Source organism: Monodelphis domestica, chromosome 7 (assembly GCF_027887165.1).
Source record: "Monodelphis domestica isolate mMonDom1 chromosome 7, mMonDom1.pri, whole genome shotgun sequence".
Classification (NCBI taxonomy): domain Eukaryota; kingdom Metazoa; phylum Chordata; class Mammalia; order Didelphimorphia; family Didelphidae; genus Monodelphis; species Monodelphis domestica.
Genome location: NC_077233.1, coordinates 218,463,608 through 218,488,936, shown reverse-complemented (window position 1 = coordinate 218,488,936; position 25,329 = coordinate 218,463,608). Strand labels below are relative to the sequence as shown.

Here is a 25,329-nt window from a genome sequence, read left to right as displayed (position 1 = left end):
AACACATAGTTCCGGATTTAACTGGGGTAGTGAGCCGAAGTGAGCCGAGAGGGAGCCGACGACTAACTGGTGGGAAAAGACGTGTTCCTGACAGAACTATATTCAAGGGTGCATGCTCGGAAGCCGGGATTCAGGTACTAAGAGCGCGAGGCTGAATCTGTTTGGCGTGATCCGTGGAGGCCTCCTTCCTCCTGGAGACTCCATCCTTCTCTCCCTTCGTTTCTCCCACACCTGAAGCCTTCCTTTTCCTCCCGCCTTCCCTCTTAGATCGCGACCCCAGGCCCTGAGAACCTCTGCCCCTCTCTGATCCTCACATTCTGCATCGGTAGACCTCATCCCATTCCCTTTTTGAACATCAAGGCCCCAGGCCCTGAGACCCTCGGCCCCTCTTTGTGAACCCCAACACCCAGCACTTGAAGAGCCAACCCTCTTCCCCGCTCTTGAAGCTCTACCACCCGTGACCCCAAGTTCTGAGCCCCCTCCAACCCTCACATCCCTAGACTGTAGACCTCGAGGGTTCGACCTCCTGAGACCAGACTGGGTCCTGACACTCCGCCCCCGCTCCCTCCTCCCCCCCCACCTGACTCCAACCTTGATTCATCTCTCCTCTATGAAACCCAATATCTGCCCTTCCCCCATGTAGATTTCGACCAGAGTCCCTTTCTCTCCCCTTGCAAGACTCCTCCCTAAGCCCTTTCTCTTGAGACTGAAACTGGGGGATTGGTGGGTGCGGGAGGAGGGAACTGATCCTCCCCTTACTTACCCTCTTCTCTCTACTCAGACCCTCACTCTCCTTGATGAAGCCCTCCCCTCTCTAGAGACCCCAGTGCCCCTCAGGCTTGAAGCTACCCCTCCAGAGACCGAAATTCCAGGACCTGACCTACTCCTCCCTTCACTCATTTCAGGTCCTCTTTGTCCCCTCTTGATTTCCTTAACACTGTCCCCCCATTTCGGCACCTACACCTTTTCTCTCTTCTTGTGAGAACAGGACACACACCTGCCTTGAAACCTCCTTTTCTCTGACACTTAAGGTCCTGACCCTACCCTCTCCAAACCCCAGTCTTCCCCTTTCTCTTATCCCACCCTTCTTAACTCACTCCTCACAAACCTCTTATCGTATTTATCTTCCCCCAACATACACACCCTTTCTCTTTTATCCTATTTCCCTCTGGAGACTCTCCCTGCCTTTTCCTCAGACCCAGAATCCCCTCTTTCTTAGGACCCCTCATGCCACCACTTTCATTCTTTCCCAGACCCCTCACCAACCATCCACTCCCCTCCAAACTTCCTGACCCTTCCTTTCCCCATTATGAACACGCAATTTATTAGGCATTTAATGCTGGATATAATCACCTCACCAGGCTTTAAGGTTCCAATATCATAAAAGTATTGGATTAGGAGTCAGTCCAGGGCTTTACTACCAGCTCTGTCACTGACTCCTCCTCAGACTGTTGAAGTCTTAACTTGAAATATCTGTGAACCTCACTTTTTTCAACCTCAAAATGAGTAGGGTTGAATTAAATGACATCCAAAGTTGATTCCAGGTCCTGAAGTCTAGGATTTTTCAAGTTGAAAGACTGGTACTCCTTCATCTCTCTCAAGTCAAAAGGTTTACTGGGTTGACCATATTAGCCTAGAATGAGGGGGGTGAGCAACATACTGGGTTCACCTCCAGAAGAATGTTACTCAGAGAACATTTTTCAAGGCACCTTTCATTTCCTACAGTTTTACCTAGACCACTACATATTTATATTTCCTTCTTTTTGCCACTCTCATATCTTATCATTGTAAAGATTAAAATTTAGGGGAGACTGAGGCAGGTAGAAATTAGTTTCTCTCTACAAGGAGTATTATAATTTTTAGAGGTTTATTAAAAGTTAAGGATTAAAGAAAATACAGGATAAGGAAAATGTGCCTAGGCCAGAGAGGCCTAGACAAGACTTCACCTACATTATGGAAAGAGCCACATCTGCCCCAAAACAGAAGTCCAAAAGAGTGCCCAAAAGCCTTTGCAATCAGCTTAAATCCTTCCTCGATCTTGACCCACCTCAGAATTGTGTGAGATTACAAAGCATTTGGGGGAAGTGGAGCAAGGGCTTGTGGGGATTGAAGTCTAGAGTTCTAGTTTATTTTTTATATTTCCCCCGTTTGATCGGTTGAAAAAAATTAATTTTTTTCCAAAGGATCATGAAAACATAATCAATTTAAAGATTGCAATAATTTGAGGATAAGAGAAAAAAAAAGAATAAAACCAATAATTGCTGAACGCATTGACAAAAAGCCAGTTAGGGGGCAGTCCCCTTTGGCATGAAAGTATAGATACAAATAAATGTTCAATCAACCACACCCAAAGTTCAATTTTGTGCAGCTGGCTGGTCTGGAGGCTTCTTCATGGTATCTTCTCTAACAGTTCATTTCTGGACTCAGAGAGGTAGCATCTTCTTTACCTAAAACTCTTCTCAAAAGGAATTTAAACTTTGCAATTTAAATAATGATATTTTTACATTTTCCCTGTTAAGAGGGTGATTGAAAAGGATCACTTATGGATGCATGGCTGAGGTATGAAGTATATGAATCAATTGGCAAGAGATATTAAAAAGATATCAGAAAAATCAAAAAGAAAAGAAAAATTTCTGGATGAAAATATAGACTATCAAAGTCTTATGTGTAAAATTCCAAGTAAAAAGAAAAATAAATCTATAACAGGTCCTTTTATCAGGGCCCAATCAAAATGATCTAAGCAATGATGCATTTACCCAGTCAGTAGCCAGGACTACAGAAAGGTACCACACTATGAGAGGCAGAAAAGAAAGGGACCGGATTATAGAAGCCAAGTAGGAGCCAAGTTTGGGGATACTTGTCTTTGAGTATCTTCAGAGTGAGTGTGGACACAAGGAAGGCCTACATCTTAACATAAGTCAAGTGTCACAACCCCAACCAAGTCTCACACTAGGTTCAAAACCTTTGTATTGGCCTAGAAGTGCATCAATCCATCCTGGATTGGCTTTTCTTTGGCTTTGTGCAATGGGTCTGCTGTGTATACCTTGTCCTGGAATCAGACAGAATCATTAAGCAAAGTCCCATAATTTTTTAAATAATTAGTGGCATCATTTTTATAGTCACAAGCTTTTTAGGCATGCATTAGCAAATGTATCTTACACTTGTATTACTGAAAAGTCAAAAAGTTAAAGAAAATCTTAATGCTGGTGACATGTGCTTCAAATATAAAAAAGGAGAGAAAAAAATAATAAAAACTGAAAAAGTATATTGCACATGCAAGAAAAATATAATAAAAAAGAGCTTTTAAAATTCAAAAATATAGCTTATAATCACTGACACACTGTGTCAGCTAAGAAAATAAAGATTGCAAGACTTTCTCACCAAAAATGAGATCCATTCCTCTTAATATCTGGCCATGATCACTGTGAGTAGAAGGCAAATGAATTGAACAGTAGTACAAATATGTAGTTATCGATATCCCCAAAATTCTCAATAGCCCAATTAATTACAATAGCAAACAAACACACTTTCACATTTCACATATGTTGTATGACATTTAAAAGCCTATGAATTGATGGATATTTGTCACAATTTTTACAAATGTAGCAATCTTTCAACCTTGGTATTTAAACATATATTTTTAAACAAAGTAAAACTCATCTTGGGTTAAGAACATAATCAAGAAATCTATATATCTTTCTGGTATTAGTAAAATAGTGAGCTGAAGAGTATAAATAAAGGGGTGCTCCTTTTTTGGAGGCTTTTTAGGGGTACAAATGCCCTGAGATTAACTGTCCAGTTTCCATTCACATATTTAGAAATGCGGGAAGGTTGGGGGTTATAAAATAAATTTCACTTCAACTACTGTACTGAGCCTTACCTCGTGGTAGGGGCAGACAAAAATAACCAGAGATTGTTAAAAAAAAATCCAAAATTCATATTTTAAAAAACCCTTAAAATCATTTGAGGTATTTCGCACATTAAATTTTCCAAAGGTTTTATACAATTTTAACCAGTTCTGAAGTCCATCTATCCTCTATGTGACAAAGGCAAAAATAGAAAAAAACTTTTTTTTTTATATGTGGGCTTATTCAATAAGATTTGTTCAGCACAGTTATAGGGGAAAAACAACAGAATTTCAAAACTCAGTACATTCAAAATAAATTCAATCAACCTTCAGTGTAACAGAATATTGAATCCAGTAATATATGAACTTAAAATCACAAAGTTAAACCTTAAAAAATGCAATAGAATACAGAGATTTTTATAAGCCATTGGAGTCTGAAATGCCTTAGAATATAGCCTATAATCTTTAAAGTTTCTTAGGTGTGTGTGTTTTTTTTTGTTTTCTTTTAATTAGTTATCCATTTAAATGTCTATTGTCCGAAGGCAGAGTAGTAAGGGCTAGGCAATGGGGTTTAAGGAACCCATTCAGGGCCCCACAGCTGGGAAGTATCTGAGGCCAGATTTTAACCCAGGACTGCATGTCTTTAGGCCTGGCTATCAGTTCGCTGAGCCACCCATTTGCCTCCCCAAAGTTGAATCTTTGGGCTGAATCTTTCTTCTGGCATGCAGGTGAAATCAATGAAATTACCAGAACAGTCAAAAGGTATCCTTTTAAACAGCCCATTGCTTAAAAGTCTGTTTGAAAAGTCTGTTTCTTCTCTCTCCCTTTTCTCTCTCCCCTGCTCTGATACCTCCACCTGCCCCAGTCCACGTGGAGCCCAGGCTGCCCACGTGGAGCCAATACCCCGTTTTGTTACCAGCTGATAGAAATGAGTCCTGAGAGATCTGCTCCAAGGAACTGGATTTGTTGGGCAGGCAGGCACCAGGTGATTGCAATCTTGGTTGAATCAGGTGGGCCAGGTGAGCTAGAGAAAGACCGTGGGGTGGGCAGGAGCACAGACAAACAGAGCTGGGAGCTCGGGCACCAGGTAAGAGGCCAGGAGCAGAAGCAGGAGAAGCAGGCAGGCAGAACTTAGCAGCCAGGGGCCAGGTGGGTGGCAAACGCAACAGGTCTGGATAGGGGACTGCAGCTTTGCGAGGGTAAAAAAAAAAAAAACTTGGCCAGAGAAATGTGGCTCAAATTAAAAGCTGAACCAAAGATCAGAAAAGAAATCAGAAGATTGAGAGATTTTTCTCCCATTAGGTCGCCAAACTGTAAAGATGAAAATTGGCTATCAAGTTTCTTAGCCCTTCTCATAACTATTTTTTTCTTTTGGTGGGGAAAGACCTAGGTAAGGGAAGGCTGAGGATAAGAGCAGCTTTGGCTAGCTGGACTAAATCCGAAATCTTATTTTCAAAATATTACAAATATTTTCATCTAAAATTGGCTCAGTTAATCCACCCAAAGAATTATGCCCAGATTAAACAACACGTTGATAGACACTGATGAAAATTATTGAAATAATGAAAATCCCATTCCATTTAAGCAATCTGCCAATATAGCAAGGCTTACCAAATATAGGTATCTTGCCACATGCCCTTCTGCCTTTTGAATGTCTCCCTTCCTAATACCTCCTTACTCTTGTTATAAGAACAGTAATAAAATCAGTAAAAGGGGCAACTAGACAGCTCAGTGGTAGCCAGGACTTGAAATGGAAGATCCTGGGTTCAAATATGACCTCAGACACTTCCTAGCTGAGTGACCCTGGACAAGTCACTTAAACCCCTTTGCTTAACCCTTGCCACTGTTCTGCCCTGGAATCAATACACAATACTGATTCCAAGATGGAAAGTAAAGGTTTTAATTTTAAAGCAAAATCAGTAGCAATAGTCCGATCATCACTATGCCAGACTCTGAAGATAAATTAAATACGGAAATGAAAGTTTCAAAGAGATTACCCTCAAGAAGGTTACATTATAACAAGAGAGTTAACATATAAGTATATGCAAAATATATGCAAGGCAATTGTGAGAAGAGGCACTAATAGCTGGGGGATCAGAAAAGGCATCTTGTAAGAAGTAGCAACCTGAGCTTTGAAGAAAACCAGGAACTCTTAAGAATTTGAAGGAAAGAGAATGTATATTCCAGGAACTGGGCAGGGAGGGAAGGGGAGGCAGCCTCTGCAAAGGCCAAAGATAGGACAGAATGTCATGTCATGGGTTAAAAATGGGAAGAAGCCCAGTTTAGGGCATCATAAGCTTGGAAAAGTAGATTGGAGCAACACTGTAGAGAACTGTAAATGCCAAACAGAACTTTTTATTTGATCGATCCTTTTGGTAAGTTTCTCCTGAAGTGACATGGTCAGGCCTGTCCTTTAGCAATATCGTGAATGCTTCTCTACCCCCGCCCCATGTCTAAATTAGTTGCCAAATTCTGCCCCCTTGTTTCCTCTGATAGTGCCACCAACCTTGTGCAGAATCTCCTCACCTCAAGCCTGGATTATTACAATAGCCTCAACAGTCTCCCAGTCCCCAGTCTCAGACCTCCATTCCCCTATCCTCCATGTAGCCATCAAACTGATACTCCTAAAGGACAAATCAGTATTACACATATTACATGTCAGTTGCAGTGACTCCCTATAACCTCAGGATCAAATATCAAAGCTTTTGGCTTTTAAAACTCCTCATAACCTATTCTCTTCTGCCTTTCAATTCTTCTTATGCCTTATGGCATATCACATAATGTAAGATCCAGCGATTCCATGGCCTACTGGTGTTCTTGGAATAAGGTACTTCTTTTCAGATCAGCTAGGTGACAGAGCAGATCTGGAATCAGGAAGACCTCAATTCAAATGTGACCTCAAACACTTACCTGGACAAATCATTTAACTTCTGCCTCAGTTTTCTCATCTTTAACATGGGAATAATAGCACCTCAAAGGATTGTCATAAGGATCAAGTGAGATATTTGTAAAGCACTTAACACAGTGCTCGACATATAATAGACACTTTATCATTATTATCATCTCCAAACACCCTCTGAATTTTCACTGGCTGTCCCCCATGCCTGGAACTCTCTCCCTCTTCATGTCTCCTAACTTCTTTCAAGTTCCAACTAAAAAACCTGGCTTCCAAAAGAAACCTTTCCCTTTATTGCCCTTAATGTTAGTGCCTCTCCTCCAAGATTATCAATAATTTTTTCTACACACATCTTGCTTTTACATAGTCTCCTCATGTTGTCTCCCCATTAAACTGTGAACTCTTTGAAAGCAGGACCATTTTCTGTCTTTATCCAGTGCTTAGCACTGTGCCTGGTGCATAATGGGTGCTTAATGTTTTTGACTTAACCTTTAGGATAGATTAGGAAGAGTAGAAACTTGAGACAAAGAGACCAATTTAGGGATTTACTGCAATGGTCCAGGAAATAGGTGTTGAAAGCTTAAACTAGGTTGGTGGCCATGTAAGAAGAAAGATCTGAGAGATGTTTTGTAGAGGCAAAATCAACAAGACTTGGCAACTGATTCAAAATGAGACTAGGACTGGGAGCTAGGGCTCCACTCACAATTACTGTGACAACCCAAACTGCCCTTCCCTGACCACCACTCTTCTGTTAGTGTTATATTACTGTCCTATTAAAAAACTCCTTAGGGGGCAGCTGAGTAGCACAGTGGATTGAGAGCCAAGCCTAGAGGCAGGAGGTCCTAGGTTCAAATTGTAAACCTCAAATTTCCTTAGACTTATAAATGTTGGTAATTTCACCATTGGGATATTTCATACTTGGAAAATTTCTTACTGATAGTCTATTGGAATGGGAACCCCATTGGCATGGGAGGTTCCTTCTCTTCCCTTCTTAAGATTACTTTAGGACAGAAACCTTTTGCTGAACAATGGAAAGGACTTTGACCTATGCTTAAGCATAGAACAGGAATTTCTTTGAGTCTTGATTGATTTTAGAATTGATACAATGGAGATACTCCACCCTATTCAGTCCTAATAGGATTGAGTAAGGGCTGCAGCCTAGATCAAAATTTAATTATTCCAATCTCTACCATACTCAAGTTTAACAGGATTTAGAAAGGGCTGTAACAAAGGAGTAAAGATTTAATCATTTGAAAAATATGACCTTCAACAGACATGTGCAAAAGCCAGAAACCTCTGGGCGGTCCTGGGTTAAGCGAGAGCCTCCATTGACAGGGAAATTGATGAAGAGTGATTGGTAGATGTGAGGACTGAGGGGAGGCAACTTGGATGGTTTCCTTAAAGATAGGAGGGTCTGGAGAGTCGAGGGGGGGGGGGGGGGGTTGAGTTTTTGGTCGGTGTGGTTCCTGGGCTCTGAGGAGCTTGCTCGGAAGGAAGCTGAAGGTGGGGGCCTCTGAGACTGTTTCTCCATTTTGGACACGTGAGTAATAGGGACTGATCTCTTTTCTTTGCCCCAGCTATCTAAGGGCTTGGGCCTTTTGGCCCAGCCTAAACAGAAGGGGTATTTAAGCCCTATTCCCTTCTCTCTCTATATATATCTCTAATTCCTTTCTTGCTCCTATTGTAATTAAACTCCAAAAAAGGCTGATGGCTGACTTGAGTTTTTCATTTAGGAATTACATAGCTGATTCCTTGGCGACCTTAAATTAATATATATCAGTCTTTTAAAGTGATTCCCTTGTAACAAAATTTGACCTCAGATACTAGTTGTTTGACCTAGTTGTATCACCCTCAGCAAGTCTATTAACTCATTTCCTAGCCCTTACCACTCTTGTACCTCAAAAACTTGGAATAGCTTTGGTTCTAAGGAGGAAGGTATGGGTTTAAAAAAAAAAAAGTAAACTCCTTGAAAGCATGGACTATCTCATTTTTAAATTTGTATCCTTAATGTCTCGCACATAGTAGACATTTCAACAAATGTTTTTTCACTTGAATAGCCTCGGTGAATATAAAGCAAGACCAAAAACATCCTGCCATGTAGAATATTCTCCAATTAATTTTATTTAGGTGTAAATTGAACCTCTGAATTGTCTTTAAGTTCCACATCCCCATTATGGGCACTGATAAACTAATTAGCATTATTTCTACTATGCAGCAAGGATGATGATGATAATAATAATAGTTCTATCTATAGGGCTTTCCACACAGTGCTGAGCTGAAATTTAAACCCACTATACTATGCTGGTTGTCCAGTTAATGCCAGATGGATTGCATAACTATTAACATTTATTCACGTGATTTATTCACCAGTTCCCAGATCCTTTTTGCTTTAGTATTTCCCACAAGAATAGTAGATCTAGATTTTTACTCACTTCCTTTTCTTCTTACACAGGAAAATAAATATGTTCACTTCTCGGATTTATACCTTGGTTTTCGTGATGAAGCCTCAGCAAATTCTTCTAGGAATGAAGAAACGTGGCTTTGGAGCTGGGAAATGGAATGGATTTGGGGGGAAAGTAGAAGATGGAGAGACTATTGAGGAAGGAGCCAAAAGGTGAATGGAATGGGCTTAAGCATGGTGGTAGGATAGGGGGGACTTCACTATAGGAAAGCTTTCATTTAATTTTGAAAATAATAAGTTTGCAACAAAAAGGCCACTTCCAGATGTAGAAAAAACAAATCCCTAAATTCTACACTAATCCAGGCAACAGTTTCAAGAATCAGAGATAATTGATAATCTCACAATGTAACTACTACAGTTGATTTGACTAATGCTATACAAACTAACAGGGGCCCCTAGATGTCACCTTAGGGAATATAGTGCCAGGAATCAGGAAGGCTCAATCTACCAGAATTCAAATCTGGCCCTTACTAGCAATGTGAACTGAAGCAAGTCATTTACCCTGTTTGTCTCAGTTTCTTCATCTATAAAATGAGCTGGAGAAGGAAATGACAAACCACTCCAGTATCTCTGCTAAGAAAACCCTAAATGGGATCACAAAGAGTCAGACATGACTGAAACAATTGAACACATACAATCTAACACTAACCAGACACTCAGTGCTCAGGCAATTTCATTGTCACTCTCCTATCTCATAGTTTGTTCTGGTCCTGACACAGAAGAGCAGGCTTAAGCCTGCCAGTTCTAGGACACCACCCCTTCTAAGAATGGGCTATGACTAAAAGACCTAGAAAGGCCATTGTTTTATTGTAATCAGAACAACAAAAGGCATTGTAACCTTGCAAATGGCCCAATATAAGATAATGGCATTTATATGGCACTTCCAAGAGTTAATATAGATTATCTTTGATGCTCAGAAGAGGTCCTGGGTATTTTTGACTGTCATGAGGAAGGATGGACACAAGAATTGATTTTAAAAAATTAGGTGTTCAGAAGATGCACTAACGGACTGTCATTCTATCTGTTTCTGTCTACCTTTCCCTCTCCATTCTGGGAGAAGAGTTGTCCAGACTCCTTCAATATACAGTAGTTGAACTCTATAAAATTATGAGAAAAAGGGAGAAGACAAGATTAAACAGTCACTGAAGGGGCAGCTAGTTGGCCCAGGAGAGCCAGGCCTAGAAATAGGAGGTCCTGGGTTCAAATGTAGCCTCAGACACTTCCTAGTTGTGTGATCCTGGGCAAGTCACTTGACCCCCATTGTCTAGCCCTTACAACTCTTACAACTATGTATTACAAAATACATAGTATTGATTCTAATACGGGATGTAAAGGTTTTAAAAAACAAAAAAACCTGCATCCTTACCTGAGTTTCTCCTTTCCCTAGCCACTTCAGAATCCTAAAAGAAGACTACTTCCTTTGTATACATCCCACCAGTCAGTTCACTGGACCTCAAAATGCCAGATAATCCTAGTTGCAGTTTGCAGGCAAAAGCTCACCCTGGAAGGAATTTCCTTTACTGCTGGATTTCATTAATTGGCCCTATACAAAGCAATGTGCTTTTTTGGTCTGGGTTGGGTACATAGAAACTGGCTCCTTACTATGTTTAAAAGCAGGAAAAAGATAGCTGAAGTTCCCCTCCTTTCCTTTGAGTCTGCTTAGTTTACTCTGTCAGACAGTGGCACCATTTTGCCATCTGAGGGGGAATTTCACTTATTTTGTAAGTAAAATTCTAAAATTAAGCAGGCACCATAGGATAAACATTATTCACTGGACTTGAAGTAGCATTTGATTCTGTTGCAATGGCAGAGTCAAGGCTTTCACATAATTTTCTTTTATCAGTATATCCTGGTTTCAGAGGTAACCTTATAACCTCAGTGATGGTCAAGGCTGTAGTGGTTCAGTGATTTGGCCTACTCTAACCTCACTGGCTTTGTTTGAGCAGCAGCCAGGCCTGGAATGCTGGATTGGTTGAAAGGCAGACAATAAAAAAGGTTGAATGATTCTTAGCTCTGCAGTGGACCTTCCTAAATAGCAATTAAACATGTTTGTCCTACATAAACATTTAGATGGTATTTCAAAGGTGATAACACTATTTACATATATTATCACAAGTTTCACAATAGCACATGAGATAAGTACTACAGGTATTATTTAAATCATTTTACAGATGAGGAAACTGAGGCTTAAAGAATTCTAGTGACTTGCCCATGGCCCCATAGCTAATAGGTGTCAGGAGTAATTTGTGTTTAATATGCATCAGGTACAAATGGAGAACCCAGGTCTATCTCATATCAACTGCCAGGAACACAGCAGAAACAAAGTTAACATATCAATGTCAAGTAAGTAATTGAGATGGAATAATGAATTTTCCCCAGAGATGCAAGAAGTAAAACTGCGTGTCTGATCAAGCTGTGCTGAAACTCTCAGGATTGTGGAACATCTACCTTCCCATTTCCTCATATTAACAGAAGCACATCAGTTCAGTATTTTTGTTTAATTTATTATCCATTAGTTTCTCCTTCTGCTATCTAGAGAACTGAATGGCACAGGCATACAATCAAATTCTTCAGCAAACTAGAATAATGTTGCTCTCATCTGTCTAATTACCATAGCCCATGAAATAGAGCTTTTAGCTTTGCCAAGGAGGAAATTATTGATAATTCAAATACTGCCACATACTCTGGGAAGATTAACTAAAATTAGTCAAAACATCAAATTGGCATGTAATTTTTTTAAAAATGAGATCTACTACCCTGCTGCTTCAGAGAGGCTAGAGCCCCTGCTAAGAATTCCCATTACACTTAATTGGGGAGCCATTTACCCCCCCCAAAAAGAAGACACACAATTCCTTTTTAGGTCAAGTCTAATTTTAATTAACCATCTCAGATGAACAGATTTCACCTTTCAAAATATCAGTTATGTTTACACATCTGAGATAGCGAACTAAGACAACAGATGGGAGTTTTATTTCCTAGCCTTGATAGTAGGGTCAAGGTATATTGCAAGCTGAGGAATACATTAGTCTAAATAAAACCATTTAACCTAATGATTTTTTAAATTAACAAAGCTTCCCTTACTGCTTGTTACTGGAATCCCAAAAGTTATAAGCAAGGAAAGTAATTATACTTAGTGTTTCAATTTTACATTTGAGAATGGAGGTAAAAGAATGAAGTAAAATTGCATAAAACTGGCCAGACTTAATTTAGTATATATTTTCTGGAAACCAAAAAAATAAAAGGAAAAGTATTAATGTAGTTTGTTTCCTGGCTTAGTTTCCCAAGTGTGAAAACTGAATAAAATTCATTTGCCAAAGGTCATAAAGTTAGTGGCAAGCTTAGATAATTTAAGATTTCTAACATGAACTCCTTTGTTCTGGGCAGACTTAAATCTCTGTGGCATACCAGCTGTATTTTCATAAGCATTGTTAAAACATACATAGCTCATTCCAGGCCCTTGTACAGCAAACTCTCAATGAGCTACCCTAATGAAAACAAGTAGTGGAGGAGATAACCCAAAACAGTGGCTGATTCATAAAACTAATTTCTGACCTAGTTGTACATTATGTAGGTTTTCCCCCAAGATACTGTAGCAACATAAGATTTACCATCCCAATTCTATTTTGCTTTGGGTAATAATAAAATTAAATTTCATCCCCCAAGCACATATTGTTTGGTTAGTTATAGAAGTGTCCTGGGAGTACAGTGTGCTGTTAGAGACTGGAATTAAAATTTTGTTGCAGATAATTAGTACATGGATAATCAAAAGTTGCCTATACTTTTAGTCATTACTAGAAATCAAATAGCTCCTTCTGGAAACAACAGAGGTCTGGGAGCTAATTAATTCATTTTGTTCAAAGATCCTCCAAACAAATCAGACCCTTAGCAAAAATTATCTGGACAATATGCTGTTGTAGGAAAGGAGCCAAACAGAGCCATGAAACCAGATGCACAATGACAACATCATAAATAGAACCACTACCACCAAACAACTAAAATAAATGTTGCAAAATTACCAAGAACAGTCTTGGCCCCAAAGAAGAAACAGGAGGCACTTTCCCCTACTCCTTTGCAAAAGTTGGGGGGGCATCCTTGGGTGTGGATAGAATATTGTGTGTCAGAATTTTTTAAATATACCGTGCTGACTTTTTTTCCCTCTTCCTCTTAAAAAAAAAATTCTTTGTTATACGAAATGGTAGAGAGGAAATTTTTGGCAATCTAGAAGATCTTAATAAAAAATGCATCTTAAAAAAAAACAAAAACAAACCAGAACCGAGAAAGCAATAAGGTAGGAAAGAGCATGAAAAGCCAAGCTTGTCAGAATATCCCAAGGGACTTATTATTCTCCCCTTTACCCTCCTCCTCATTTTTAAGAATGAAGTCTGCTCAGTGATTTCCCATTTTCTACTAATACAGGGAATTGCTAGAGGAGAGTGGACTAATCGTGGACACTTTGCAGAAGATAGGAAAAATCACATTTGAATTTGTAGGCAACACTGAGCTGATGGATGTTCACATCTTTTATGCGGATAGTTTTCACGGGACTCCAAAAGAAAGTGATGGTAAGCAGTGTGTGTGTGTGTGTGTGTGTGTTTTGTTGGTAGTTTCAAACAAGTTGCAGCCCTTTCCACCCAAATACAGCATGGACAATCAATTCAGAAAGCATGGGTGTCAACTGTACACTCTGGGTTAAGACAAACTTTGCAACCCACGCTTTCTACATGGCTGGTTTTTCATTCATCCCCACCACTGTTTTAGCCAGCTGTAAGGAAGTCAAACAAATGGAACCAAGCCTTGGGTAAAACTTGCCTAGTTTGAGATTAGGGCATTTCCACAATATCCCTTTTGTGATGAAATGAGATAGGGTTAAAGGACTTATGGCAGAAAGGGATCTCAAAGATGATCAAATTATAGCCCTTCATTTTAGAGCCCAGAGAGAATGCATTATTCAGTCACTCAGGTAGCACTTAAATCTTTGATGTTTCCAGGAGGAAGAGCTATTGGAACTTCTGGTAATGACTTCAGATCTAGTCAGTCAATCTTTGTTTAATCACCTACTGATCATCTGAACCAAGGTCAACGAACTCCAATTCACCACTCTTGCCCCTGTACCAACTAGCAAACTAGCTGAATCCTTGCATATAAGACTAGAATCAGAAATGTTGATGGATTTTAGGTTCCAAAGAATAAAAGTAAGTTGCATTTGTTTTCAAATGAGTGAATTTTTGTTTCTCTCCTCACTGGTATAGAAATGTGCCCCCAGTGGTTCCAGTTGAAGCAGATTCCCTTCAGAGATATGTGGCCAGATGACAGCTACTGGTTTCCACTAATGCTCCAAAAGAAGAAATTCCATGGATATTTTAAGTTCCAGGGACAAGATATCATCCTAAGCTACACACTGAATGAAGTGGAAATTGTCTAAAAAGAGAGAAACCAGTGCCTTTAACATGACATACGTAAGCCTATATAAGCTAGGGAAGTTGGCTGTTATACAGCCTCAATTTATTTAGGCTGTGTGGAATGTAGGCAAGGGTTTTACTGTCCTTGGTTTTTAAGGAAATTTAATACTTGGTATCTATTTGGGGAACAAGAAAATGATGTAAGACCATGAACTGTTTCCTTGCAATTGTACATGTCACATAGTGAGAGCACCCAGGAATGACTCATAGGTTGAATGGACCAGGAACCACAAGGGTCATTTGGTTTGAAGTGTTAAAAAGTATGGGACTGATCCATGGTGCAGTATTTGTCAATGAATCATGCCAATAGCCCACACTAGGGGGCAACAGCCACCCCAGAGAAATGGGATGTTTCCTATATCCTAGAACCATGAGGCTTCTTCTTTCTTTTCCTGCTGAAGATTCTGACAGATAATGGAAAATAAAAACATGGCATGTGATTTGCAAAGTGCTGACTGGATTCTTTCTGGGCTTTCTAAGTTGAGAGACTATTTCGAAATCATCCCTTTGAATTCATACACTAAGCTTGTCAGAACCTCTCATTCTTTAAGGAGAAAATAAGTACCTGTCCCCTTAACATGGGAGTCTTCCCTCATCTGACACCAGTAACATTTTACTAGCTTAAAAGAGTAATAATACTACAAGCTCCCATTACAGAGTTCTTTATATTTTATAAAGTATTTTCATCACACTGTGAGGTTGCCCCTATTTTACATGTGGAAACTTGGGGCTCCAGAGGTTGAATGACTTGTCTGAGGTCACAAGGCTCAGAGGTGGCAGAGCCAGCACTAAGGACTCGGGTCTGCATCCTAACCCGGTGCTCTTTTCAATACACCATCCTGCCATAATATAATTCTACAGAAGGAGGATAAGCAGAGAAAGCCAACCACACACAGTAACTTAGACCTGTCGCACACCTCTTGCAAATACATTTAATAACATTTGTTCATATATATGTTTTATTGATAAAGGTTTGGGAGTGTAATAATTTGTAAACATTTTCCAGTTCATCAGCTGTAGTAATAACTAATTCCTGCAAATTGATAAAGTGCTTCATACATAAAACTAGTACAGCAAGGCAAAAGAAATGGTAAATCAGCCCCAACCAGGAAAAGGTCTTCATTTCAGTCAAACCAACTTTCCACTCAGTCCTCACATCAGGTTTCCTAAGATAACCATCTCTTCCAAAAGCCCCTTTTAATGTAGAGTATTCACCAAAGGGCTTTTCCCTAAATATTGCTGAATAAATATTGCTGAAAGTCAAAGCTCCCAAAGAGTGGGTAGGATCTAAGAGAGAACTATCAAGGACCATTTAATATAAAGTTTCACATCTATACCATGATTTGTGTCAAAAATCTCCCAACTCCAAAAAATATATATATGGAGCCCGAGATAATAAAGGCATGCTTTCCATATTAAAACTCCACAATTATTTATGCCATTAAGTTTCACTATTGGTCTAAGCCATGTCAGAAGTCACTTTTTTTGAATGGCAAGCATTGTTCCATATTCATAACAGTGTACCCTGACTCACTTTCCCCTGAAGTTGATGATATTTTGGCATTGATGTTAGGCTACTGTACATACTAAATGGTCTTCCTTTGAGAGGATTGGTACCTCTGAAGAATATAATGGGAAGCCAATCTACCTAGAGAGCTTTTGGATGTGCAACCTGCATAAGCTATTTCCAAGTCTCAGACCAATTTCCTGGGACTCGTATACCTCCATTGCCCCTTACAATTAAGAGTTGATCCAGCAAATGGCTCCTCAGGAATCTCTCACAGCCATACTTGACTCAGAACTAAGACATGTTAAAAAGGAAATTCCCTGATCTACTCAGATCATTCTACAATGAAGGTTTAGTTTCCCACTCATTTCCTACCCTATCTCCCTCAAGATGCTCTTCAAACTAAGGGGATACCATTAGGATGCACGATACTAATAGCTACATCAAAAAACCTCTGCCATTGTTTACAATTAGAATGTCCCTAAAGAATCCATTAATATCTTTTTTCCAAAGGTAAGATCCAAAAAGAATTGGTCTCTATTTAAGCAAAATACAGCTATTAAGAGGAAAGTATGAGGATTTTTTCAACTCTTGATAATATGGGAATTCTCCTTGGTAGGGGACAAGCAGAAGTCTGACTCTTCTGGTTACCATAGTCTGTTCCACTGTAACTGGGCAACAGAAGTGCTCCCAGAAAAAGGGCCACTGAAATGGACTCCAAACACCTCTCCAAAAACTGAAGAACTGATTTTGAAGAAAAGTCTCTTTACCCATTTATCCTTTGCTTCTAAAAAGTTTTGTTCCTCAAAGAAAGTATACTGTTGGTACATACTGAGAAAAAAATGTCCTAACACATCTGATTTGACTCATAACTTAGTCAAATTTTACTCCAAGCTCTCAAAGCATCACAATTAGTACAGAAGAGGAGGGGGAAAAGTTTTCAGAAACTCGTTGGTAATAAATTTTCCTTCAAGTGAATGTTTTAAGTTAGGGTAACGCGCGCGCGCGTGTGTGTGTGTGTGTGTGTGTGTGTGTGTGTGTGTGTGTGTGTGTGTGTGTGTGTGTATTTTTGTTTTTTTAATGCATCTCTTATAAGATCTAACTAATGCCTGGCCAGCATGCCAACTGAAAGTTCTTAAACTGATGGTAGTTGATATCTACCTCTTGAGGAGCCACAGCTCTTCTGGCTGTTTGTTTTTATTTTTTGCTGGAAGAACATACCAACTGGATCTACAATGGTCCTTAATACTAAAAGCAGACACTTCCTTCCCATCCCCATCCCCACCTATTCCAATCACTCATCATGTTTAGAATATCCAGGGCAAGTAGGCTATGTCTGGATCTCTTTACTATAGATACTCTAACCATGGCCTAGTCTGTGGCATATTCTCCTAGGCTCTCTATAAAGACTCAAGGCCTTAAGCTAGCAGGATAACATGCAACTTAGCAGCCCCAGGAGACTTCAATGTAATAGCAGTGAAGGTGTGTTTAGCACACTTTGCAGCTGTGTAGACAGGAAGGAAAAGGTCCCACAGGGTTTGTACAAATAAATTTTATGTTATATGGCTTAAGCAAATCACAGTATAAAAGGGAGCAGCACAAAAAAAGGAGTATTGATCCATTCAAAGTGGGTATAGACCTTATCTCAGTAAAAAGGGGCCTGGATGGTAGGGCAGGCAGAGACCCTAAAGACAAAGACTCTACCTTTCTCTTGGCGACTCTGTAGTCACAGACAGTAATTCTCAAAAGAGAACTTCAGTACTATTTTTAGGCTCTGACTAAAGCCTGGCACCTTCTCTTTTCAGAGAATCAATGTGTTCAACAGTAGAAATATACCACTTTACATCACCTGCTGTTTTAAATGTCACATTCACTTTTACAAGCAAAGGTCAGCTTTCCTAGCAGGAGGGAAGATATGAGCCTTTGGGCAGCAAGTTACAGACCCAGGTGCCATTAGTGTTTTCTACCAAATGACCCTTATGCCTCCATCTACTTCATGAATGCAAAGCAAGCATCTGAAGAATGTGCTGACATGCCACATGAAGTACACTGCTCACAAGTCTTGCACTTCCACTCATATCCTCTTTGAACAAGTCCAATACAGTAATGTGCTTTGAAATCAGACCCCTGGTGCAGCCATTTGAGTTCCACAAAGAAAAGCCCTCATTTTGCTTGTGCCAGAAAAATGAATTAGCTTATCTGCATAAATCAAGTATTTTTGGTTATTCTGATTCCTTCTCCGGTAGCTAGAGAGAATGCTTGGTGCCTTCTATTTTTATTCCAGAATCATTCATGCTACATATTTAAATACTTAGAGAAGGTCAAAATACAACATTAAAACAGGGGAGGAAATCTCCTTGGAACCTGACAAATACTCCAGGAAGGCAATATTTTCAGAAGTCATGCTGCCCATTTAGAGGCTTTTCTAATTATTCTGTCTTTATACAAATGAGAAAAGCAAAGTCTAAATAGACCCAGAAGTCCCTGATGAAGAAGTCCAGTTTATTTTCAATCCCATAAAAAAAGTTCAACTAGGGATCTGGAATAGTAGCATATTAAGGCAAGAAATGACACCACCCATCCCGACAAGTCTCCACCAGAGGATATCTGAGAACTCTCCCACATCAGCACAAAGTAGAAAACAGACCTGAAGGGTTACACAATAAACTCCATTGAGTAAGAGCTGGGCTAAGGGAAGGGAGAGACTGAAATTAGCAGGAATGTTCCACTGCCTCAAGCAGGAGTTGTGCCATCAGGAAACTAGCTGGTTGTTTTATTTTTAATTCCCAAAGAACACATATTCTCTCTTGTAAAGGTCAATATATTTTAAAGCTAACTGAAATAAAAATCATAAATTTCTGATTTCCTCATTTCATCTTCACACCCATCTTAACTTAGTACATTCTGCACTTTCCAATATAAGCAATCAAAATAAAAGTGTGGTATCTTTCTAGAGAATTAGTTTCTAACATATGACAGACTATTCAATTAGTTCACCTTAATATGCCAAATATTTTGGTCCTATTGTGCAATAAGACATTAGGTTCAGAAGAGGGTAAAAGTGGAGGAATGGAAAATGAAATATGGCAGCCCTTGCCAAATTCAGAATGAATCTGGTAATTTACCAAGGTTCCTAGTGTTTGTCTCTAGCTGCCAGGAATAGACACTGTAGCTTGTCCCACAGAAAACTAATACTGTTTGTACCTACCAGCTAACAACTCCCTCTATAAGCAAAATAGTTCTCTTCTGCATGTACACATGCGCACACATATACATATACACAAACACACAGAGAAACTGAAAAGTCCTAGTGTAAGGCAATTTGTTCAAGAGTGTTCAACAGCATTAAATAATTATTTTTTAGACTTTTCACTGAAAACTCATTTGGAAAAAAACACTAACATTATTTTAATAAAAAGGCATGGCTGCACTGAGATAAACATGTTATATATTTGAACTTCACACTCTTCTCACCCTTACTCATGTTCTGTTAATCCTGACCCTTAGAAAGTAAAGCAATCCAATGAATTCCGATTAATTTTACCTGTCCCTTGAAAATATAAGCAGCTGTCATAATGGGACTTAACGTATTCACCCCCAGACAACTTCACTTAAATGAATGTCATCCTTAATCTCTGAGCAGCCTTCTGGAGACTAGAAGGTACATCTATTGTTTCTCACTGCCAGAGAAGAAACCAGAGTGTTATGTATTGAGGAAGAGGGTGGAGGAAGGAAAAACTGGATTTAATTAAGAGGAAGGGTATGACCAACCACCACGAGCGGGCCTTCCACCATTAGCATCTGAGAGCATTCTTTTACCTCCCTGAAGTATCCTATAGTGTCCCTCAATCCTGCCTCTGAGCACTATTAAATGAAAGTAAGAGTACAAGACAGGAATTCTTAAATCAGACTCTTAGTGAATCAGGGTCTTCTGCTCAGGTCCCAGTCATTCCAAACATCTGTGAGCACCAGAGACTGGCAGCTATTGTTTTAAGGGAAATACACAATGACACAGTTTGGTGATATGTTTTAGTAAGGCTGGAAGGGTACTTTTAGCACTGCCTAAAATCCAGGCAGTCCTGTCCAGGCACTAATGAGAAAACAGATTGCCCTCCTGTGGTGATCGTGGTGGTGTTGGTAAGTTGTTGGGTCCTACAAAGAGGCAGCTTAACTTGGGCTTCAGTTCATTCCAAACTTTACTCATCTGAAGGAGAAGAAAAAAAAATAGATCAGAAAGTCTAATAAACCATCCATCCTGTTGAAATATACACTTTTAAAAAGCTGACCTAAGTAAAAGGAATAGCAGAGACCAAGGAATGCTTTGGGGTAGCCCCTTGAGATCTAGAACACTGAGCAAGGCAAAGTGATCAGTCTAATCAGGTGATAGCTAAACATGAAGCCACATATATCCATTCTTTTTTAGAAATAAATTCTTTTGTAATTATGAAATGTCTTAACACTGCTAAAATATATCAAGTGGAAGAAAGATCAGGAATAGGAAATCACAGGAATAGAAATGTTTTAATTTTTCACTTCTTTGTTGGACAGTTTCCAATTGTTCCATTTAATGATTACCCAGGAATTGGCCATGGAGATTATTCAGTAGGATTGTGCTGATGCAAGTTAAATACCAAGTTCCTTTGTTATTTGGGAATGAATGTTTTTTCCAATAAATGGTTTATCATTCAAAGACTAGAAATCGTTATTCGGCAGTTGTGTCATAATGAGATTGGGCCTGTTGTATATGTTCCATGCCCACTGATTATAGGATACTATATTAAGTACTAGGATCCAAAATTAACAACAGCCACAATAGCAAAGTCTTCCTGACCTTGCCTCTCATATTCTCCTCAGGATTTCAATGTTTCTTTTGAAAGGCTGGCTTCATTGTTTAAAAAATAAGGGCTAAAATACAGAAACAAACTACTGTATACAGGCAGATAAAGGTACACACAAATATAGGCATAAATGGCAGGTTTCTAGAAAACTCTTGGAAAAAAAAACAATGTATTGCCTTTCATTTCAAAGACTAAAAATACTCTGCCCAATCCCTGAAGTTTTCAGAAAAATTAGTATATATCCAAACTCTTAAAAGTCTGATGCTAAAGCTCAGAATTCAGAATTAGCTTTTTCAATTCACTCAGAAAGAACTTTACAGTTTCTATCTATGTATCCCAACAGAATCATATGTGGAATTCTTAAAAATTTTAGTTCCAAGTTGAATAATGGAGCTTAAAAAGAGTTTTCATGTTTTGGTTTTTTTTATCTTCCATACCCAACCCATATCTAATATCTTGCATAGATTCTTTTTTTCCCAAAGGGTTAATGATAAGGAACACCATCCTTAAGGCCAAAATAACTACAGAATAAAATGACACCTCTTAGCTACACTACAACTAGGATAGATTTTGACAAGACAGAAGGCAAATATTCACCTCTTTGTGGCCTTGTATCTGAGAGTTGACAAAGGCTCCTAGGATGTGTGACGTAAGAGGCAGGTAGACGTGAATAAGCTGAGTTTCTTGATGTAGGCAATATAAAGAGAAATAATTCCGGAGTTCCATTATCTGAATTGCATTTTCTTGCTAAAAAGGAAAGAATCTAGATGTATCTCAAGAAGAACAACAATTTTAATCATATATATATATATATATATATATATATATATATATCATTCCAGAGTACAGAGCTAGTCCTTTTTTCATTCATTTGACCAATGAAGCCAAAGGAAAGGAAAATTCCCTTAGCCTAGCGTTTTGAAAGTGTCAAGCAGGGGAAAAGCACAAAAATCAGTTGTAAAACAAACACAATTCAGACATTTGCTAGTCAGCATATCTATATATGATATAAATTCATTGTATCATCAGCCTTGTTTATTATCATACTTTTGGGATTATTCATGCAATGGGGCCAACTGGAATAAACCAAGTAAAATACAAATCCAAGCTGACTTTTCTTCTTTTTCTTTAAACCCTCACCTTCTGTCTTGGAATCAATACTGTGTATTGGTTCCAAGGCAGAAGAGTGGTAAGGGCTAGGCAATGGGGGTCAAGTGACTTGTCCAGGGTCACACAGCTGGGAAGTGTCTGAGGCCAGATTTGAACCTAGGACTTCCTGTCTCTAGGCCTGGCCTAGCTCAATCCAATGAGTTACCTAGCTGCCCCCTCCAAGCTGACTTTTCAACTCAAAAGGTAGTCTGGAATTCCTTCTTAAGTATCTCTTGGACTGCTTTTTTCCAATTTGTCTGTCTGCCTAATATCCAAAGACGGTCTATATCTGTTTTCTTCTATCATGTTTTGTTTTGTTTTTTAACCCCTTACCTTCCATCTTAGAATCAATTCTGTGTATGAATTCCAAGGCAGAAGAGCAGTAAAGCCTAAACAGTGGGGATTAAGTGACTTTTCCACGGTCACATAGCTAGGAAGTCTCTGAGGCCACATTTGAACCCAAGACCTCCATCTCTAGGTCTGGCTCTCAAACCACTGAGCCACCTAGCTGCTCCTCACCATGCTGATTTGTAGCAATAACTGCCAGGTTCCTACCTCCACTATGCGAGACTCAAGCTGCTCCACACTCTCTGGTTCTCTGTTTTGCACTGTGGCACTCATCATTTGCTTCTTCATCATACTGTACTTGTGCAATGCTCGCTGGTGCTTATGAAGCACACCCTTTTCATGTCTCTCACAGAGATCCTGGAACAAAAAGGGAAGTAAGGTACATTCACTAACCACCCCCCAACCACCAAGACTCAATTGCAGAGAAATCAAAAAACAAAATAAATGCCTGGGTCTTCTGCTTCTTCTATTTTCAATTTCCTTCTTAGGGAGGAAAACCTGCTGGAAGGGGAGGACCAAGTGGGAGAGTCGGACATATAGAGGGCACTTTGTTGGAGCTATACCTGCCTCCCAATATGAAAATCTTACAAATAAATAGGTTTTCTTCCTCAAAAAAGAAGAAAAAGGCAGAAAAGCACCTTGATTCATTTTGTGCTCACAAAAATGCACAAGGTACAGAGCAGAAGTAAAGATGAGTTGCAATCCATAAAACTTCACAAAGATATATTAGTTCCTAATTTGACCCACCACTCTCATGATTTTGGTGGAGAGCTGACTGTGCAAATTAACAAAGACCCTGAACTCAGGTCCTAAACAGTCTGGGGAAAAAAAATCTCACAAAAGACAAAGAAGTTTACTAAATGAAAAGTACAATCCATAACCTAGAGATGCTGGTTAATTAAAGTGCCAGTATCCAAATGTAGAAATACTGAAGACTTTTGACATGTATCTTGAGGTATTTTAACCTCAGTGTATCTTGGAGCATCCCCCAAAAAGGAATCTCATGAAAAGAGACATATAAAATCTCAGCACTAGAAAGGATCTCAAAAGTCATTTAAGACCTCAGTTTTATCTAACCACCCATGTAATAATCCCATCTTCATTATCTATGTCAGTCACTTTGCACTTTGATATTTCCACTCATGGAAGCCTCAAATTGTGTAAAAAAGTCTTTACTGAGTCAAAATCTGCCTTCCTATAAAATATGAAATTAGTTCTGCTCTCAGAAGCTACAGCAAAAAAATCTAATTCCTTTTCTATATGACACTTCTCAAATAGTTAATAAGTTAATTACACTTTGGAAAGGTCAGAAGACCATTCTGAAAAGCTCTCTCTGGCAAGGAAACAGTCAAAACTTACTTTATAGGACTGGAGTAAATCCAAGAAGAGGTTCAATTTCTCCACCACATCATTCTCTTCCTGTTTACCCTAGAAAACAAGGAGATAACCAGCACATCCGTCATACATATAAACCCAGTCAGAAACCCATCATTAAAATTACTCCAACTTACTTGTTACTGAAGCCTCTTTCCAAACCCGATCTGGAGTCAACTCAGAATCATCCTTTAATAAAATTGGAGGTTTAAAACTAGAAGCTTAGATCTTAAGAGATCCTAATCCAATTCCCTCATTTTACAAATACAGAAACTAGGGCCCAAAAAGAATAAGTGACTTGCCCAAGATTATACAGGCAATAGAGGACTTAACATTTGAACCTATATACAACAACGTCAAATCGAGAGCTCTTCTCACTAGACCGCTGCCACCTCAAACTACCATTGAAACATACTATTATCATCTTCAAAAGGTGACAAAAGGCAGAAGCAATGGGGTAAGTCAAAATAGCCAAGAGCGCTATGGCTCACTGACAATATGAACAGTCTTATGTTATATATATGTTATAAGGCTCTTATATATATATATATATATATATATATATATATATATATGCATACACACATATATATTATAAGGCTCTAAAATAGATGTCTGTCCACTTCTGTTTAAATGCTTTGCTATCTCAGTTTGACATTTCAACTGTTGTCATAATCCCCAAATATCGAAGGCAAAAGGACCTAGAAATAAGTATTTAAATTTCAATCAACTGAGCCCTATGAGAGTAGGGACTATTTTTGCCTTCCTTTGGATACCCAGTATTTAAAAGAGTGCCTAGCACAGAGTGCTTAATAAATGCTTATCAACTTATTTTTTTTTAGAAAAGTAATGACATGAAGCAGCTAGGTAGCAAAGCTTAACTCAAATTGCCTAACCCTTAGTATTGATTCTAAGACAAAAGGTAAGGAATTTTTTAAAAAAGGTATTAACACTGTTATTTTCAGAGTAACACGGGGGGAAAAAGACTTTCCTAGGAGTGATATTTAGTTCAGGCTCAATTAACCAGCCATGGGACCTGAGACATATTAAATTGATACAAATGCCCTAGGTCCCAAACTTTGAGCTGCAATCTAGGCCAATGTTCGGTGCTTTCCAGTTATTTGGAACAAGAGTAAAGAAGAGAAGGGGACAGCACCTGGTACTCCTGATACCTGTACCTGGTACTCCTGATACCTGTACCTGGTACCTGTACATGATGCTCATATAAAAGAATTAGCTATAATATGGCACCTTTCTTCCTAAAACAATGTACATGAAACTGAAGTGTAAAAATGGAGACTTGAACCTGGGACTCCAATCCCCAGAAGTCTTTGGACACTTCCCGGGATGCTTTGTAATCTCACTGAGATCCTCACCCTGGTGGGATCAAAAGTTCTACTTAACTGGTTGTAAAAGCCTACTGAAGTCTTTTCCTTTTTCCGCTTGCAAG

The 25,329-nt window shown here is 39.1% G+C and overlaps 2 protein-coding genes across 3 annotated transcripts in view; one reads left to right on the top strand and one right to left on the bottom strand.

Annotated features, from left to right (window-relative positions):
• Positions 1–4: 4 nt before the first annotated feature.
• NUDT1 (nudix hydrolase 1) lies at positions 5–15,111 on the top strand. The gene is made up of 4 exons (XM_056804305.1): positions 5–134; positions 9,196–9,357; positions 13,621–13,766; positions 14,454–15,111. The coding sequence occupies exons 2-4, from the start codon at positions 9,206–9,208 to the stop codon at positions 14,624–14,626; spliced, it is 471 nt and encodes a 156-aa protein (XP_056660283.1). The 5' UTR covers positions 5–134; positions 9,196–9,205; the 3' UTR covers positions 14,627–15,111.
• SNX8 (sorting nexin 8) overlaps positions 12,058–25,329 on the bottom strand; it is a 66,561-nt gene continuing 53,289 nt past the window's right edge. For both annotated transcript variants that reach the window (XM_007498331.3, XM_056804303.1), the window contains 4 exons: positions 23,865–23,933; positions 22,713–22,862; positions 21,606–21,755; positions 12,058–20,374 (listed from right to left, as the gene is read on the bottom strand). In XM_007498331.3, the coding sequence (XP_007498393.1) occupies positions 20,261–20,374; positions 21,606–21,755; positions 22,713–22,862; positions 23,865–23,933 (483 nt within the window). In that variant the 3' untranslated portion in view covers positions 12,058–20,260. The remainder of the gene's footprint in view (positions 20,375–21,605; positions 21,756–22,712; positions 22,863–23,864; positions 23,934–25,329) is intronic.

Bases quoted from the DNA above. Each gene is read 5' to 3' on its own strand.
- NUDT1 (XM_056804305.1), top strand. From the start codon at position 9,206: ATGTTCACTTCTCGGATTTATACCTTGGTTTTCGTGATGAAGCCTCAG. The intron at 9,358-13,620 runs GTGAATGGAATG...CTACTAATACAG, and splicing joins ATTGAGGAAGGAGCCAAAAG to GGAATTGCTAGAGGAGAGTG. The intron at 13,767-14,453 runs GTAAGCAGTGTG...TCACTGGTATAG, and splicing joins GACTCCAAAAGAAAGTGATG to AAATGTGCCCCCAGTGGTTC.